Source organism: Saccopteryx leptura, chromosome 13, assembly GCF_036850995.1.
Source record: "Saccopteryx leptura isolate mSacLep1 chromosome 13, mSacLep1_pri_phased_curated, whole genome shotgun sequence".
NCBI lineage: Eukaryota > Metazoa > Chordata > Mammalia > Chiroptera > Emballonuridae > Saccopteryx > Saccopteryx leptura.
This window is the reverse complement of record NC_089515.1, coordinates 30,165,987-30,181,628: the sequence shown is the minus strand read 5'-3', so window position 1 is coordinate 30,181,628 and position 15,642 is coordinate 30,165,987. Positions and strand designations below refer to the sequence as shown.

The 15,642-nt window shown below is 48.1% G+C and overlaps 1 protein-coding gene and 1 pseudogene across 1 annotated transcript; one reads left to right on the top strand and one right to left on the bottom strand.

Annotated features, from left to right (window-relative positions):
- Positions 1-9,248: 9,248 nt before the first annotated feature.
- FRAT1 (FRAT regulator of WNT signaling pathway 1) lies at positions 9,249-10,644 on the top strand. The gene has a single exon (XM_066355417.1). It carries the CDS (start codon positions 9,415-9,417, stop codon positions 10,228-10,230), a length of 816 nt encoding a protein of 271 aa, XP_066211514.1. The 5' UTR covers positions 9,249-9,414; the 3' UTR covers positions 10,231-10,644.
- A 2,531-nt stretch (positions 10,645-13,175) lies between these two features.
- On the bottom strand, positions 13,176-13,963 carry LOC136384847 (cytochrome c oxidase subunit 7B, mitochondrial-like; annotated as a pseudogene).
- Between the last annotated feature and the right edge of the window lie 1,679 nt (positions 13,964-15,642).

Genomic DNA, 15,642 nt, shown 5'->3' with positions numbered 1-15,642 from the left:
AAAAGCTCAGATAAACAACTTAACCCTGCATCTAAAAGAGCAAGAAAAAGAATGGCAAGAGGCCCTGGCCGGTTGGCTCAGTGGTAGAGCGTCGGTCTGGCGTGCAGAAGTCCCGAGTTCAATTCCCGGCCAGGGCACACAGGAGAGGCACCCATCTGCTTCTCCACCCCTCCCCCTCTCCTTCCTCTCTGTCTCTCTCTTCCCCTCCCGCAGCCAAGGCTCCATTGGAGCAAAGATGGCCTGGGCGCTGGAGATGGCTCCTTGGCCTCTGCCCAGGTGCTAGAGTGGCTCTGGTCGCGACAGAGCATCGCCCCCTGGTAGGTGTGCCGGGTGGATCCCAGTCAGGCGCATGTGGGAGTCTGTCTGTCTGACTGCCTCCCCGTTTCCAGCTTCAGAAAAATACAATAAAAAAAAAAAGAATGGCAAGAAAAGCCCAGAGTAAGTAGAAGGAAGGAAATAATAAAGAGCAAAGCAAAACTAAATGACATAGAGGCTAAAAAACAATACAGAAGATCAATGAAACCAAGAGCTGGTTCTTTGAAAAAATAAACAAGATTCATGAATCTTTAACCAGACTCACCAAGAAAAAAGAGAGAGGATTCAAATAAAATTTAAAATGAGAGTGGAGAAGTAACAACTGACACAGCAGAAATACAAAGGATTGTAAGAAAATACTATGAAGAACTGTATGCACAAAAATTAGACAACCTGGGTGAAATGGACAAATTCCTTGAAACATATAATCTTTCAAAAATCAATCTAGAAGAATCAGAAAACCTAAACAGACCAATTACAACAAATGAGATTGAAACAGTTATCAAAAAACTCCCAACAAACAAAAGTCCTGGGCCAGATGGCTTCACAGGCAAATTCTACCAAATACCCAAAGAACTAACTCCTATTCTTCTCAAGCTACTTCAAAAAATTCAAGAGGAGGGAAGACTTCCAAGCTCCTTTTATGAGGCGAGCATAATCCTCATTCCAAAACCAGGCAAAGACAACACAAAGAAAGAAAATTATAGGCCAATATCCCTGATGAACTTAGATGCTAAAATTCTCAACAAAATACGCCCTGGCCGGTTGGCTCAGTGGTAGAGCATCGGCCTGGTGTGCGGAAGTCCCAGGTTCGATTCCCGGCCAGGGCACACAGGAGAGGCGCCCATCTGCTTCTCCACCTCTCCCCCTCTCCTTCCTCTCTGTCTCTCTCTTCCCCTCCAGCAGCCAAGGCTCCACTGTAGCAAAAGATGGCCCGGGCGCTAGGGATGGCTCCATGGCCTCTGCCCCAGGCGCTAGAGTGGCTCTGGTCGCAACAGAGCGATGCACCGGATGGGCAGAGCATCGCCCCCTGGTGGGCATGCCGGGTGGATCCGGGTCGGGTGCATGTGGGAGTCTGTCTGACTGCCTCCCCGTTTCCAGCCTCCGAAAAATACAAAAAAAAACACCAAAAAACAAACAAACAAACAAAAAATTCTCAACAAAATATTAGCAAACCAGATCCAGCAATACATTAAAAAAATTATACATCATGATCAAGTGGGATTTATTCTGGGGAGGCAAGGCTGGTACAATATTTGGAAATCAATCAATGTGATTCATCACATAAACAAAAGGAAGGAGAAAAATCACGTGATAATATCAATAGATGCAGAAAAAGCATTCGATAAAATCCAGCACCCATTTACGATCAAAACTCTCAGCAAAATGGGAATACAGGGAACATACCTAAACATGATAAAGGCCATTTATGACAAACCCACAGCCAACATCATACTCAATGGGCAAAAATTAAAAGCAATCCCCTTAAGATCAGGAACAAGGCAGGGGTGTCTCCTTTCACCACTCTTATTCAACATAGTTCTGAAAGTCCTAGCCACAGCAATCAGACAAGAAGAAGAAATAAAAGGCATCCAAATTAGAAAAGAAGAAGTAAAACTATCATTATTTGCTGATGACATAATACTGTACATAAAAAATTCTAAAGTCTCAGTCAAAAAATTACTGGACCGGCCCTGGCCGGTTGGCTCAGCGGTAGAGCGTCGGCCTGGCGTGCGGGGGACCGGGGTTCAATTCCCGGCCAGGGCACATAGGAGAAGCGCCCATTTGCTTCTCCACACCCCCCCCCCCTCCTTCCTCTCTGTCTCTCTCTTCCCCTCCCGCAGCCAAGGCTCCATTGGAGCAAAGATGGCCCGGACACTGGGGATGGCTCCTTGGCCTCTGCCCCAGGCGCTAGAGTGGCTCTGGTCGTGACAGAGCGACACCCCCGGAGGGGCAGAGCATCGCCCCCTGGTGGGCAGAGCGTCGCCCCTGGTGGGCGTGCCGGGTGGATCCCGGTCGGGCGCATGCGGGAGTCTGACTGTCTCTCCCCGTTTCCAGCTTCAGAAAAATACAAAAAAAAAAAAAAAAATTACTGGACCTGATAAATGAATTCAGCAAGGTGGCAGGATATAAAATTAATATTCAGAAATCAGAGGCATTTTTATACACCGACAATGAACTGTCTGAAAGAGAAATTAAATAAACAATCCCTTTTACTATTACAACAAAAAAAATAAAGTATCTCGGAGTAAATTTAACCAAGGAGGTTAAAGACTTGTACTCAGAAAATTATAAAACATTGATAAAAGAAATCAAGGAAGATACAAACAACTGGAAGCATATACTGTGTTCATGGATAGAAAGAATAAACATCATTAAAATGTCTATATTACCCAAAGCAATCTATAAATTCCATGCAATTCCTATTAAAATACCAATGGCATACTTCAAAGATATAGAACAAATATTCCAAAAATTTATATGGAACCAAAAAAAAAGAACACAAATAGTCTCAGCAATCTTGAAAAAGAATAATAAAGTGGGTGATATCACATTTCCTGATATCAAGTTATACTACAAGGCCATTGTACGCAAAACAGCTTGGTACTGGCATAAGAACAGGCATATAGATCAATGGAACAGAATAGAGAACCCAGAAATAAACCCACACTTTTATGGACAATTGATATTTGACAAAGGAGGTAAGAGCATACAAAGGAATAAAGACAGTCTCTTCAACAAATGGTGTTGGAAAATTGGACAGCTACCTGCAAAAAAAAAAAAAAATGAAACTAGACCACCAATTTACACCATTCACAAAAATAAACTCAAAATGGATAAAAGACTTAAATGTAGGCCATTAAACCATAATCATCTTGGAAAAAAACATAGGCAGTAAGCTCTCCGACATCTCTTGCAGCAATATATTTGCTGATTTATCTCCACAGGCAAGTGAAATAAAAGACAGGATAAACAAATGGGACTATATCAAACTAAAAAGCTTTTGCACAGCTAAAGACAATATGAACAGAATAAAAAGACAAACTATACAATGGAAGAATATATTTAACAATATGTCTGGTAAGGGGTTAATAACCAAAATTTATATAGAACTTGTAAAACTCAACGCCAGGAAAGTAAACAATCCAATCAAAAAATGGGAAAAAGAAATGAAGACACTTCTCCAAAGAGGACATACAGATGGCCAATAGGCATATGAAAAAATGTTCAACACCAATAATAATTAGAGCAGTGGTTATAAAACTTTTTTTTTAATTTTATTTATTTATTTATTTTTTGTATTTTTCTGAAGCTGGAAACGGGGAGAGGCAGACAGACTCCCGCATGCGCCCGACCGGGATCCACCAGGCACGCCCACCAGGGACGATGCTCTGCCCCTCCGGGGCGTCGCTCTGCCGAGACCAGAGCCACCCTAGCGCCTGGGGAAGAGGCCAAGGAGCCATCCCCAGTGCCCGGGCCATCTTTGCTCCAATGGAGCCTTGGCTGCGGGAGGGGAAGAGAGAGACAGAGAGAAGGGTGGGGGGTGGAGAAGCAAATGGGCGCTTCTCCTATGTGCCCTGGCCGGGAATCGAACCCGGGTCCCCCGCACGCTAGGCCGACGCTCTACCTCTGAGCCAACCGGCCAGGGCATAAAACTTTTTGAAGTCTGGGCGCATTTAAAATCCTACAAATAGCCTGACCTGTGGTGGTGCAGTGGTTAAAGCGTCAACCTGGAAATGCTGAGGTCGCCGGTTCGAAACCCTGGGCTTGCCTGGTCAAGGCACATATGGGAGTTGATGCTTCCAGCTCCTCCCTCCTTCTCTCTCTCTGTCTCTCTCTCCTCTCTCTCTCTCTCTCTGTCCCTCTCTCTCCCCTCTAAAAATGAATAAATAAAATAAATAAATAAATAAATAAAATCCTACAAATAACTGTAGGCGCACTATATACAAATTTCTGAGAAATATGTTATAATAATTAAGTCAAATATTAAAGAAAAAAATATAAAGTCCAAGCGTGCTTTTATGGTAATTAAACAAAATAAATATGACAAAATTAAATTTATTCTGACATTAAAAAGCATTTTTAGCCTGACCTGTGTTGGCGCAGTGGATAAAGCGTCGACCTGGAAATGCTGAGGTCGCCGGTTCGAAACCCTGGGCTTGCCTGGTCAAGGCACATATGGGAGTTGATGCTTCCAGCTCCTCTCCCCTATCTCTCTCTCCTCTCTCTCTGTCTCTCTCTCTCTCTCTCTCCCCCTCTCTCTCCTCTCTGAAATGAATAAATAAAATAAAAATTAAAAAAAAAAAAAAGCTCGTTGATTTAAAAAAAAAAAAAGAAAAAAAAAAGCATTTTTATGTTACATTTTTTGAATTATGCTTTTTAGAATTTGTAAAAAGGGGTTAAAAAATTTAAAAAAACATGGAGATGTTTTCTCTGAACATATGTACCCTGATTTATCAATGTCACTTCATTAAAATTATAAAAATAAATAAATAAATAAAAATTAAAAAACAACAAAAAAGTTATGTTTTTATATATAGATACATTCTTAGTAAGATTTAGTAAATTCAGCAGATCCTGGTGTGAATGCTTTAAGTTTTTTCATTCTTGTGTTTATGAGAAATATGAGCCTGATGTGTCCTAGCGATTTCTTCAATGTTTGGGCATATATTTGAAAGGCAAACTCTCATTTCCTCATCAATACATTAAAGAATTCCTCTCTTTTTACACTTAATTGCGTTGAGGGTAGAAAATTCTAATTCACATAAATAGGATGTTGAAAATTGTAGTAAAGGCCCTGGCCGGTTGGCTCAGCAGTAGAGCGTCAGCCTGGCGTGCGGGGGACCCGGGTTCGATTCCCAGCCAGGGCACATAGGGGAAGCACCCATTTGCTTCTCCACCCCCACCCCCTCCTTCCTCTCTGTCTCTCTCTTTCCCTCCCGCTGCCAAGGCTCCATTGGAGCAAGGATGGCCCGGGCGCTGGGGATGGCTCCTTGGCCTCTGCCCCAGGCGCTAGAGTGGCTCTGGTCGCAACAGAGCAACGCCCCGGAGGGTCAGAGCATTGCCCCCTGGTGGGCAGAGCATCGCCCCTGGTGGGCGTGCCGGGTGGATCCCGGTTGGGGGCATGCGGGAGTCTGTCTGACTGTCTCTCCCCGTTTTCAGCTTCAGAAAAAAAAAAAATACAAAAAAAAAAAAAGAAAATTGTAGTAAAATGTTCAAAGCTTTTTAAGATATTGCCACAAATTCTTCTTTTATAGAAATCCAAAAGGCTTCAGGAGACAATTCCTTATGTTTAATCATCAATCCAAAACCCCCACCATACATATCATCTTAACTTTATACCAAAGGATAGAACCTGCCTCCAGTCTTTCTGGGGAACATAAGGGGTAGTGTAAACAATCCAGCACCACAGCTTAAAAGCCTTTTGCAACCTAATCAGGCAAGTGAGGTGGGGGGTTGGGTAGACTGTCAGTTTATAGCTAATTCCCCACACCTCTATCCCCCAAAAATCGGAACTCCAAAAACCGTGTTGATTTTTTGGTCCCCAACAGGCACATATTTCTCTGGAATACCATAGGGTGCACCAGTGCACCCTGGTACATACTTTGAAAACCACTGAATTAGAGAAATGCAAATTCAAACCACATTGAGATACCACCTCACACCTGTCAGAATGGCGCTCATTAACAAAACAACACATAATAAGTGCTGGTGAGGGTGTGGAGAAAAGGGAACCATCCTGTACTACTGGTGGGAAAGCAGACTGGTGCAGCCACTGTGGAAAACAGTATGGAGATTCCCAAAAACTTAAAAATGGAACTGCCTTTTGACACAGCTATCCTACTTTTATGAATACATCCTAAGAATACCAAATCACTGATTCAAAAGAAGAAATGCACCTCCATGTTTATTGCAGCATTATTTACAATAGCCAAGATCTGGAAACAGCCCAAGTGCCCGTCAGTGGACAAGTGGGTTTTTTTTTTTTTTTTTTTTTTTTTTTTTAAAGATTTTATTTATTCATCATAGAGAGGGGGGGGGGAGAGAGAGAGAGAGAGAGAGAGAAGGGGGGAGGAGCAGGAAGCATCAACTCCCATATGTGCCTTGACTAGGCAAGCCCAGGGTTTTGAACCGGCAACCTCAGCGTTTCCAGGTTGACGCTTTATCCACTGCGCCACCACAGGTCAGGCGACAAGTGGGTTAAAAAGCAGTGGAACAGGCCCTGGCCAGTTGGCTCAGTGGTAGAGCGTCGGCCTGGCATGCAGGAGTCCCGAGTTCAATTCCTGGCCAGGGCACACAGGAGAAGCGCCCATCTGCTTCTCCACCCCTCCTCCTCTCCTTCCTCTCTGTCTCTCTCTTCCCCTCCCGCAGCCAAGGCTCCATTGGAGCAAAGTTGGCCCAGGCGCTGGGGATGGCTCAATGGCCTCTGCCTCAGGCGCTAGAAAAGCCCTGGTTGCAACAGAGCAACACCCCGGATGGGCAGAGCATCGCCCCCTGGTGGGCATGCTGGGTGGATCCCGGTCGGGCACATGCGGGAGTCTGACTGCCTCCCCGTTTACAACTTCAGAAAAATACAAAAAAAAAAAAAAAAAGTGGTGGTACATATACACAATGAAATACTACGCGGCTGTGAAAAAGAAGGAAATCTTACCTTTTGCGACAACATGGATGGACCTGTAAACTATTATGCTAAGTAAAATAAGCCAGACAGAGAAAGAAAAATATCATATGGCCTCACTCATATCAATCTAATGAACCATGTGAACTGAGGAACCGAATAGAGGCAGAGGCAGTATCAAAGGGACCAGAGGAAAAGCGGACAGAGGGAAAGGGGAGGAGAGGATGGGATCAGAGAAGGGAAAGAGATTAGTGAAATTATATATACATAACACAGAGTTATAGAGAACAAGACAGCAAATCCTGGAGGAAAGAGGGGAAGAGGGGAAGGTGTTAGGGAGAGGGGCAAGGGGAGTGTGGAGGGGAACATGGGGGTGGGGTGGAGATATATTTGGTGGGACACTTGAATCTATGTAAACACAATAAATTAAAATCAATAAAAATTTAAAAAAACAAATTCAAGTGAAAAAAAGAGAAACATCAACTGGTAGTTGCAGCACTTTAGTTGTTCATTGATTGCTTTCTCATACATGCCTTGATGGGGGTGGGGGGGCAGGGGGTCTCCAGCTGAGCTAGTGACTCCTTGCTCAAGCCAGTAGTAGCCTTTGGGCTCATCAGTGACCACAGGATCGCATCTATGATCCCGTGCTCAATCTGGCTACCCCCGCCACTTCTCCGCCCCCCCCCCCAAGCTGGTGAGCCTGCGCTCAAGCACCCGACCTCTGGGTTTCCAACCTGGATCCTCAGCATCCCAGGCTGACGCTCTATGCACTTTGCCACCACCTGGTCAGGCTGAATTTTTTATTTATTGATTTGAAAGAGAGAGCACACCTATGGGTGGCATGGGAGACAGGAACATCCATCTGTTCCTGTATATGCCCTGACCGGGGATCAAACCTGCAACCTCTTCTGCACTTTCAGATGACTCTCTAATCAACTGAACTATCCGGGCAGGGCTGTGCCTAAATTTTAAAACAGCTTTTATTAAGGTACAGTTTACATGTAAAATCCACTCAATTTAAGTGAACATACAACGATTTTTAGTAAATTTACTGAGGTATCCAACCATCACAATAACCTAGTTTTGTATATTTTCATCATCCTGCTAATATCTCTCCTCTGGTTGGCTTGTAAAGGTTGTTGCACCAGAAGTCTGTCTACAAGTGTAGTGTTTAGAAGTTAGGCCAGAGGGGTTTGGGATTCTGAATAAAGGTCTAAAAACCTCCAGGTAACATGACAGCGAAGGGTTGATTTTCTGCCCCTTCTCCTTTTAAAAAATGAAGTCTTCATTAATCAGTAAGCCAATAATGATATCTTGAAGGATTAAGCTGGTTCACATCTCCATTTCCATGCAAACAACTCACCAACTCCTCTCCTACTACCCTTTTAGAGAAGATACTACCCTTGGGTTGAGGCATTATTCTTAAAAGAACTGTCTAGCCTGACCTGTGGTGGCGCAGTGGATAAAGTGTCAACCTGGAAATGCTGAGGTCGCCAGTTCGAAACTCTGGGCTTGCCTGGTCAAGGCACATGTGGGAGTTGATGCTTCCTGCTCCTCCCCCCCCCCTTCTCTCTCTCTGTCTCTCTCTCCCTCTCTCTCTCCTTTCTAAAATGAATAAATAAAATAAAAAATTAAAAAAAACAAACAAAAAACTGTCTAGCGCAAAGCACTCCCCCACCCCAAAACTAGCAACCTCCTCCCCTACAGTAATGCCAGCCTCAGTTCAAGTCCCCACATAATCATGCTCCCGATTAAGAAACATTAATTTGTGGCCTTCCTTTGCCAATTCCAATTCTGTCATCACCCTTGCACGACGGGGTCCCCTTCTTCCTTTCCCGTCATCCTGTTTGCCTGAACTCCACACAAATCCCTAGCTTGAGTCCTTCTCTCCATCCTTGCCTCACTCGCAGGGTCATCGCTGCTCAGACGCTGGCGCCCAGGACCTCAAAAGCGCAAATGCCAAAAAACCCAAACCAGTCGGTGCGCTTAGAGGAGAGTGTGTGGGCGTGTGAGTGAAAGTGTAGGTGGCGTGTGTGTGTGTGGAAGAAACCAACAGAGTACACGCCGGTGTCCATCCTCTGGAAATGCCAATCACGCCCGCTTAAAAAAGCGAGGATCAGCTCCCCATTGTGCCCCTTCAAACAGTATTGAGGATTGTAGAGCTCATTCCGAACAAGGTCCACCCGAGACCCTAGCCCAGAAGGCTCCCTGCCCAACAACAACGCAATGCACCCCCGCCCCCGCGCGGTGGTAGAGCCCGGCGGCGACGTCAGCCATTGTTTACAAATCAAGCCGAGCCGGTAGGATTCCGCGGCTTCAGCGCGCGGTACGAGTGCTGCCGGTCGCCGGCTTCCGCGTCTGCTCCGGCTCCAGCCCTAGTCCCCGCTCCGGCTTCGGCCTCAGCCCCGCGACCGGCTCCGCCGCGGCCCACAGAGCCACCAGCGACGCCCGCAGAGCTCCGGGTGCCCGGGTTGGGGGCCATGCCGTGCCGGAGGGAGGAGGAAGAGGAAGCCGGCGAGGAAGCGGAGGCGGAGGAAGAGGAGGAGGACAGCTTCCTCCTGCTGGAGCAGTCCGTGACGCTGGGCGGCTCGGGCGAGGTGGACCGGCTGGTGGCCCAGATCGGCGAGACGCTGCAGCTGGACGCGGCGCAGGACAGCCCTGCCTCCCCGTGCGCGCCCCCGCTGCAGCCCCCGCGGCCCCCGGCGGCGGTGCGGGCGGACAAGGCCCGGCCCCCGGTTCTGCCGTTGCTCCTGCCGCCCGCGCCGGCCGAGGCGGTGGGCCCGCCGCCCCCGAGGCCCCTTCGCTGCGCCTTTGGGGACTGCGGCCGCACGCGAGGCCGGGCTGCCCCCTACTTTGTGGCGGAGCTGGCCGCAGGCCACAGTGCCCTGTCCCCACTGCCCTCTCAGCCCACCCTAGAGGGGCCTTCGGGAGCCGACAAGCGGGTCGCTCCGAAGCCGCTGTCGGGCCCGTGCCGACGAGGATGGCTGCGGGGTGCCACCGCCTCCCGCCGCCTGCAGCAGCGGCGCGGACCCCAGCCGGAAGTCCGCACCAGCGACGACGACCCGCACCGGCTTCTTCAGCAGCTGGTGCTCTCGGGGAACCTCATCAAGGAGGCTGTGCGGAGGCTTCATTCGCGACGGGTGCAACTACACGCAAAGCTTCCGCAGCGCCCGCTCCTGAGGCCTCTGGCGGCCGCAGCGCACAAGCCGCCTTCGCCCCGCAGCCCTCGCGCGGCCTGCAGCAACCCTGGCGCGACAGGCAGGAGGGCACACGGCGTTCTTGTGCCGGGCAGCTAATACTCCTGGAGAGGACACTGCGTCAGCCTTGGCCTGGAGGACAAGGCATTCCCCTGAGGGCTGCATCTCTCTACACAGACTGGTGAACTCGCGCTTTTGAAAGCGGGAAAATACCTAAGCTAATGAAGACGAGGAATCGAAAAATAGCGAACGTTTTCGTGGGGAACTGAGGTCAAAGGCCCTGATGTTGAAAAACAGGACTCGGTTAGCCCTATTTAAGGCAAATTACAGAGCGCACCCCAAGCTCACAGTCAATAGGACTCCTTATATGGCGTGACCATTCTTGGAGGCACCGCGTGCAATTCCACGCAGCCTCCCCGGGCTCTCCAGCCTGGCAGCCGTGTAGCCACAGTTCATGCTTCTCAGGACCGCCGCGCGCCCGAAAGGCGAGGAGGATCCCAGTTACTTTTTTTTTTTTACCTGTTCAGCGTTAGTTCCTGATTCACTTTTGGGGGAGGGGAAGATGAGTAGACGATCATTTCAGGGAGTACCTCAAACTTCCAAACTTGAAAATTTACGACACTTAAAAAATTTTTGTGTGTGTGTCTTTAGGGGTGCTGATTCTTAAAACACGGTACCATGAAAGAACCTTTTCTCTGCTCCCGCTTTGCAACTGGCTGCGGTTCTCCAAGTGGAGGGGCAAGCCGCGGTGCGCCCAGGGTGGGGATGGGAGGTTGGAGTGGGTGGAGACATGCTGGAGTCTCCTGAGGACACGCGCACCGCCACCTCCGCCGGTGTAGGGAGGCGGGGACGTGCTGGGCGCCGGTGCCTCCCGCGGGCTGCCGCACCCTGGGCTTTCATAGAAACTGTTCAGAGACGTGGCCTTGGGTCCCTCCTCTCCTGCCCAGCTCTGCTGTTCTCAAGAGGGTGGTACTGGTGCTCCTGGGGGACCGAGCTGGGGAGGTGCCACGTGACGGGCACTCTAGGGACACACGGCCTCTCACAGCAGCTTATAATGGGCTCTTCGGGGCCATTTGCAATAACAGCTGCAATTCCCTGGGTAGATGGAGTTGATTTCCTCCCTCTGCACCTCCCCCAGCCATGCCAGCTCGCCTTTGTAAAGTGAAGGAAACCGAGTAGAAAATGTGGACCCCTCAAATGGAGAAGCGGCTGGCTTTGCCATTGTGAACCGTGGTGAAGTGTTTGTAACATACTGTTTACTCACTATGAGGAATTTAAGACCGTTTAGTTGGTGTTTTAGTTTAAGGTTCAATGGCTTGTTCATCATCCAGATGTGGCTATTGACATAATCTACACTTCGCACCGGAGTGTCAAGAATTGTGGCTATCCTGATTATAGGATTTTAACTTAACAGATATGTTTTTAATAAATGAGTTGCATTTCTTGTTTGCTTTTATTTATACTTGGTGTGAGTGGGAAAGATGCACAGAAAACATTTTGCTCATCTCCATAAACAAGAAAACACTTGAAATCTTTGTCAGCCAAGCTTGCGGATGGTAATTAAGAGTGCCTTTGTGTCTGTCTGAGCAGCTCACTATTTAGACAGGGTCTGCACCTCTGGATATGTGTTGGTGCTGGCATGAAATTAAGTGAAAGTGAGGGCAGATTTTGGACAAATCTTTCTCCAAAACCCTAGAGCCTTTGATTACTAGCCAGTGATGGAGATGTTTTATGAAGCTGTTTCTGACTTTTAGCAAAGGACATTAGGTCAGTCATTGCAGACTGGGAGGCTTATCTTTTTTTTTTTTTTTCTTTCTACTGTGGTCATTCATCATGTGGACTTGTTCTACAAGGTGGCCCTAAGGCTGAGCAGCTCTTGTTTAGGGGTTGCTCAAGATGCTAGCCCATGGTGGGAAAGGTGACTGGGAGTGTATTAAAAGGATTGCTCTCAAAAAAATAATTTGCCTGACCTGTGGTGGTGCAGTGGATAAAGTGTCAACCTAAAATGCTGAGATCAAAAAAATAAAAATAAAATAAAATGCTGAGGTCGCTGGTTGGAAACCCTGGGCTTGCCTGGTCAAGGCATGTACAGGAAGCAACTACTATGAGTTGATGCTTCCTGCTTCTTCTCCCCCCCCCAAAAAAAAAACAACCAATAAATAAAATTTTAAAATAATAAATTAATTTTTAAAAATAATTGCTCTCTCTGTCCCTTGGCAAGTTTGCTGCACTACTCTCCCTAAGAAGTGACTAAATAGCTCATCTCCGTCCCGTTCTTCCCACATGTGCATGACCGGGATCCACCCGGCTTGCCCACCAAGGGCAACGCTCTGCCCCTTCGGGGTGTCGCTCTGTTGTGACCAGAGCCACTCTAGCACCTGGGGCAGAGGCCAAGGAGCCATCCCCAGCACCCGGGCCATCTTTGCTCCAATGGAGCCTTGGCTGCAGGAGGGGAAGAGAGACAGAGAGGAAGGAAAGGGGGAGGGGTAGAGAAGCAGATGAGCGCCTCTCCTGTGTGCCCTGGCTGGGAATCGAACCTGGGACTTCTGCACGCCAGGCCGACGCTCTACCACTGAGCCAACCGGCCAGGGCTCAGTCTGTTTTCTAAAGGAAGGAACCAGGCTGAGGACAGGGTGTTCAGGTTCAAGTTCACTATTAAATGGGGACCTTGGACAAGTTGCTCAACTGTGGGCTTCCTTTTCTTCACTTGTACAACTGATGAGAAGTGAGATGAGAAAAAGGGTTCAAGGTGCTGGCATGTATTGGAGATAAAGTCTCGTCCCTACCCCCTTCTTCCGCAGGACACTCCCTAAGTGGCTAAGCAAGCTTCTGTAGAAGTGAACCTGTTTCTCATGAAACAAGGGCATGCCATGGTCCCTAATGTCCTTTCCAGATTGACTAGAGTCCTGACTTTTTTTTTTTTTAGGTTTCAAATGTACTTTATTTCTTCAGTCATGCCATATTTTAATGAGTACACAGCGATTTCACTTGGCATCAGTTATGAGTTGATTTTGAGACAATTTTTATTATACCAGCTGGGATGATTACTGATCTCTCCATTCCTCTGGGATGACTCTGCCAACAGGGGACAGGTTTCACTCTATTTTTTTAAACTTTTAAAAAACATTGGCCCTGGCCGGTTGGCTCAGCGGTAGAGCGTCGGCCTAGCGTGCGGAGGACCCGGGTTCGATTCCCGGCCAGGGCACACAGGAGAAGCGCCGTGCTTTCCTCTCTGTCTCTCTCTTCCCCTCCCGCAGCCGAGGCTCCATTGGAGCAAAGATGGCCCGGGCGCTGGGGATGGCTCTGTGGCCTCCGCCTCAGGTGCTAGAGTGGCTCTGGTCGCAATATGGCGACGCCCAGGATGGGCAGAGCATCGCCCCTGGTGGGCGTGCCGGGTGGATCCCGGTCGGGCGCATGCGGGAGTCTGTCTGACTGTCTCTCCGTTTCCAGCTTCAGAAAAATGGAAAAAATAAAAATTAAAAAAATAAAAAACATTTATTTTATTGATTTTAGAGACAGGAAGGAAGAGAGAAAGGAACATCAATTGGTTCCTGTATATGCCCTGACTGGGGATCGAACCTGCAACCTCTGTGCTTCGGGATGATGCTCTAACCAACTGAGAATCCGGCCAGGGCAGTACCATTCCATTCCAATTTGTGTGGCTGTATCTTTTCCTCTAGCAACACAGAAAATGGCTCCACCAGCTAATCCAGCATTACTATATTTGTCATGGAAATTAGGTGTCCCATTTCTCGTGGATCTGCCTTGCCATTATTTGCTGAATGCTTCAAACTGGGAGACGACTTAGCACATTTTTGGCCAATGGAAACATCATAAAGCTGAAGACAACTGTAGCAACTGCAGCTGCTGGCTTGTTGGGACTTCGTGTCAAGTACCCATTGCAGCCCTGGCCGGTTGGCTCAGTGGTAGTGCGTCGGCCTGGCGTGCAGAAGTCCCAGGTTCGATTCCCGGCCAGGGCACACAGGAGAAGCGCCCATTTGCTTCTCCACCGCTCCCCTCTCCTTCCTCTCTGTCTCTCTCTTCCCCTCCCGCAGCCAAGGCTCCATTGGAGCAAAGATGGCCCGGGCCCTAGAGTGGCTCTGGTCGCAACAGAGCGACGCCCCGGAGGGGCAGAGCATCGCCCCCTGGTGGGCAGAGCGTCGCCCCCTGGTGGGCGTGCCGGGTGGATCCCGGTCGGGCGCATGCGGGAGTCTGTCTGACTGTCTCTCCCCGTTTCCAGCTTCAGAGAAATACAAAAAAACCCCAAAAAACTGGTAAAGTACCCATTGCAAAGAAACCTGAAAAACAAGAATAGAGTCCTGACTTTCTAACTTCCTTCTGCACTCAAGGCCTGTTATCTGTACTCCCCATTCAAACACAGGCACTGAGGGTCTCTGAGAAGTACTTCCAGAACACACCAAGCCAGCCATTTCCCACTACTTGCCCAAAAAGGGCTGTAGGAGTCTCAGTCCAGTACCACTCAGTAAGGTAAGGGTGATTGTGGAGGCTCTAACACAAGCTGACGACAGAAGCCTCCAACAGTGCAGTGATCTATTGCCCACGGTACTGGGAAGCAAGGGAAAGCTGCCAGGTGCTGACTTGCCCTGGCATTGGAATAGCCCTGAGGTCTCTGGCCTGCTTCTTACCTGGAGTGGGATTTCCCAGAGGGCAATGGGATAGGAACAGTCCAGGGCCAAACTGGCCATGATTTGATATCACTGCCCCAACTGTGCTGGCTTCTTATAATTTGTTAAAGCTAGGCTCAACCACAGGACTCACACAGTACAAGTCCCTACTTACAAAAAGAAGACTAATGCCTACTATCAGTCACTTTAAATGCACTGTGAGTGAGCCCATAACTGTCCACTTTTATCGTTATTTTTTAATTTTTTTCTTTTTAACTGTACACCCTTTTATTTTATTTTTTTATTAAGTGAGAGGAGATGAGATAGTGAGACAGACTCCCGCATGTGCTCCAGCCAGGATCCACCAGGCAACCCCTGTCCGGGGCCAATTCTCAAATCAACTAAGCTATTTTTAGCATCTGAGGCTGAGGCTGAGGCTTTCTAAGACCAACTGAGCTATCCTTAGTGCCTGGGGTCATGCTTGCACCAATCGATCCACTGGCTGTGGGAGGAGAAGAGGGAGAGAGGGAGAGAGGTAGGAGGAAAGAAGCAGATGGTTGTTTCTCCTGTGTGCCCTGACCAGCAATTGAACCCAGGACGTCCATACGCCCAGCCAACAGTCTATCCACTGAGCCACTGGCTAGGGCCTTATTTTTAAATTTTATTTATTGATTTGAGAAAGAGAGAGAGAGAGAAACATCAACTTGTGCCATGAACCTGTAACCATGGCATATTGGGACGATGTTCTAACCAACTGAGCTATCCAGCCAGGCATAACTGTCTACCTTTTAAAAAGTCCTACAAAGTCTTACTAACCATCACAAAATCATTTTTGAAACACAGGTTTACAGAAATGATGTTTAAAAGTTATTAGATAATTTTAAAA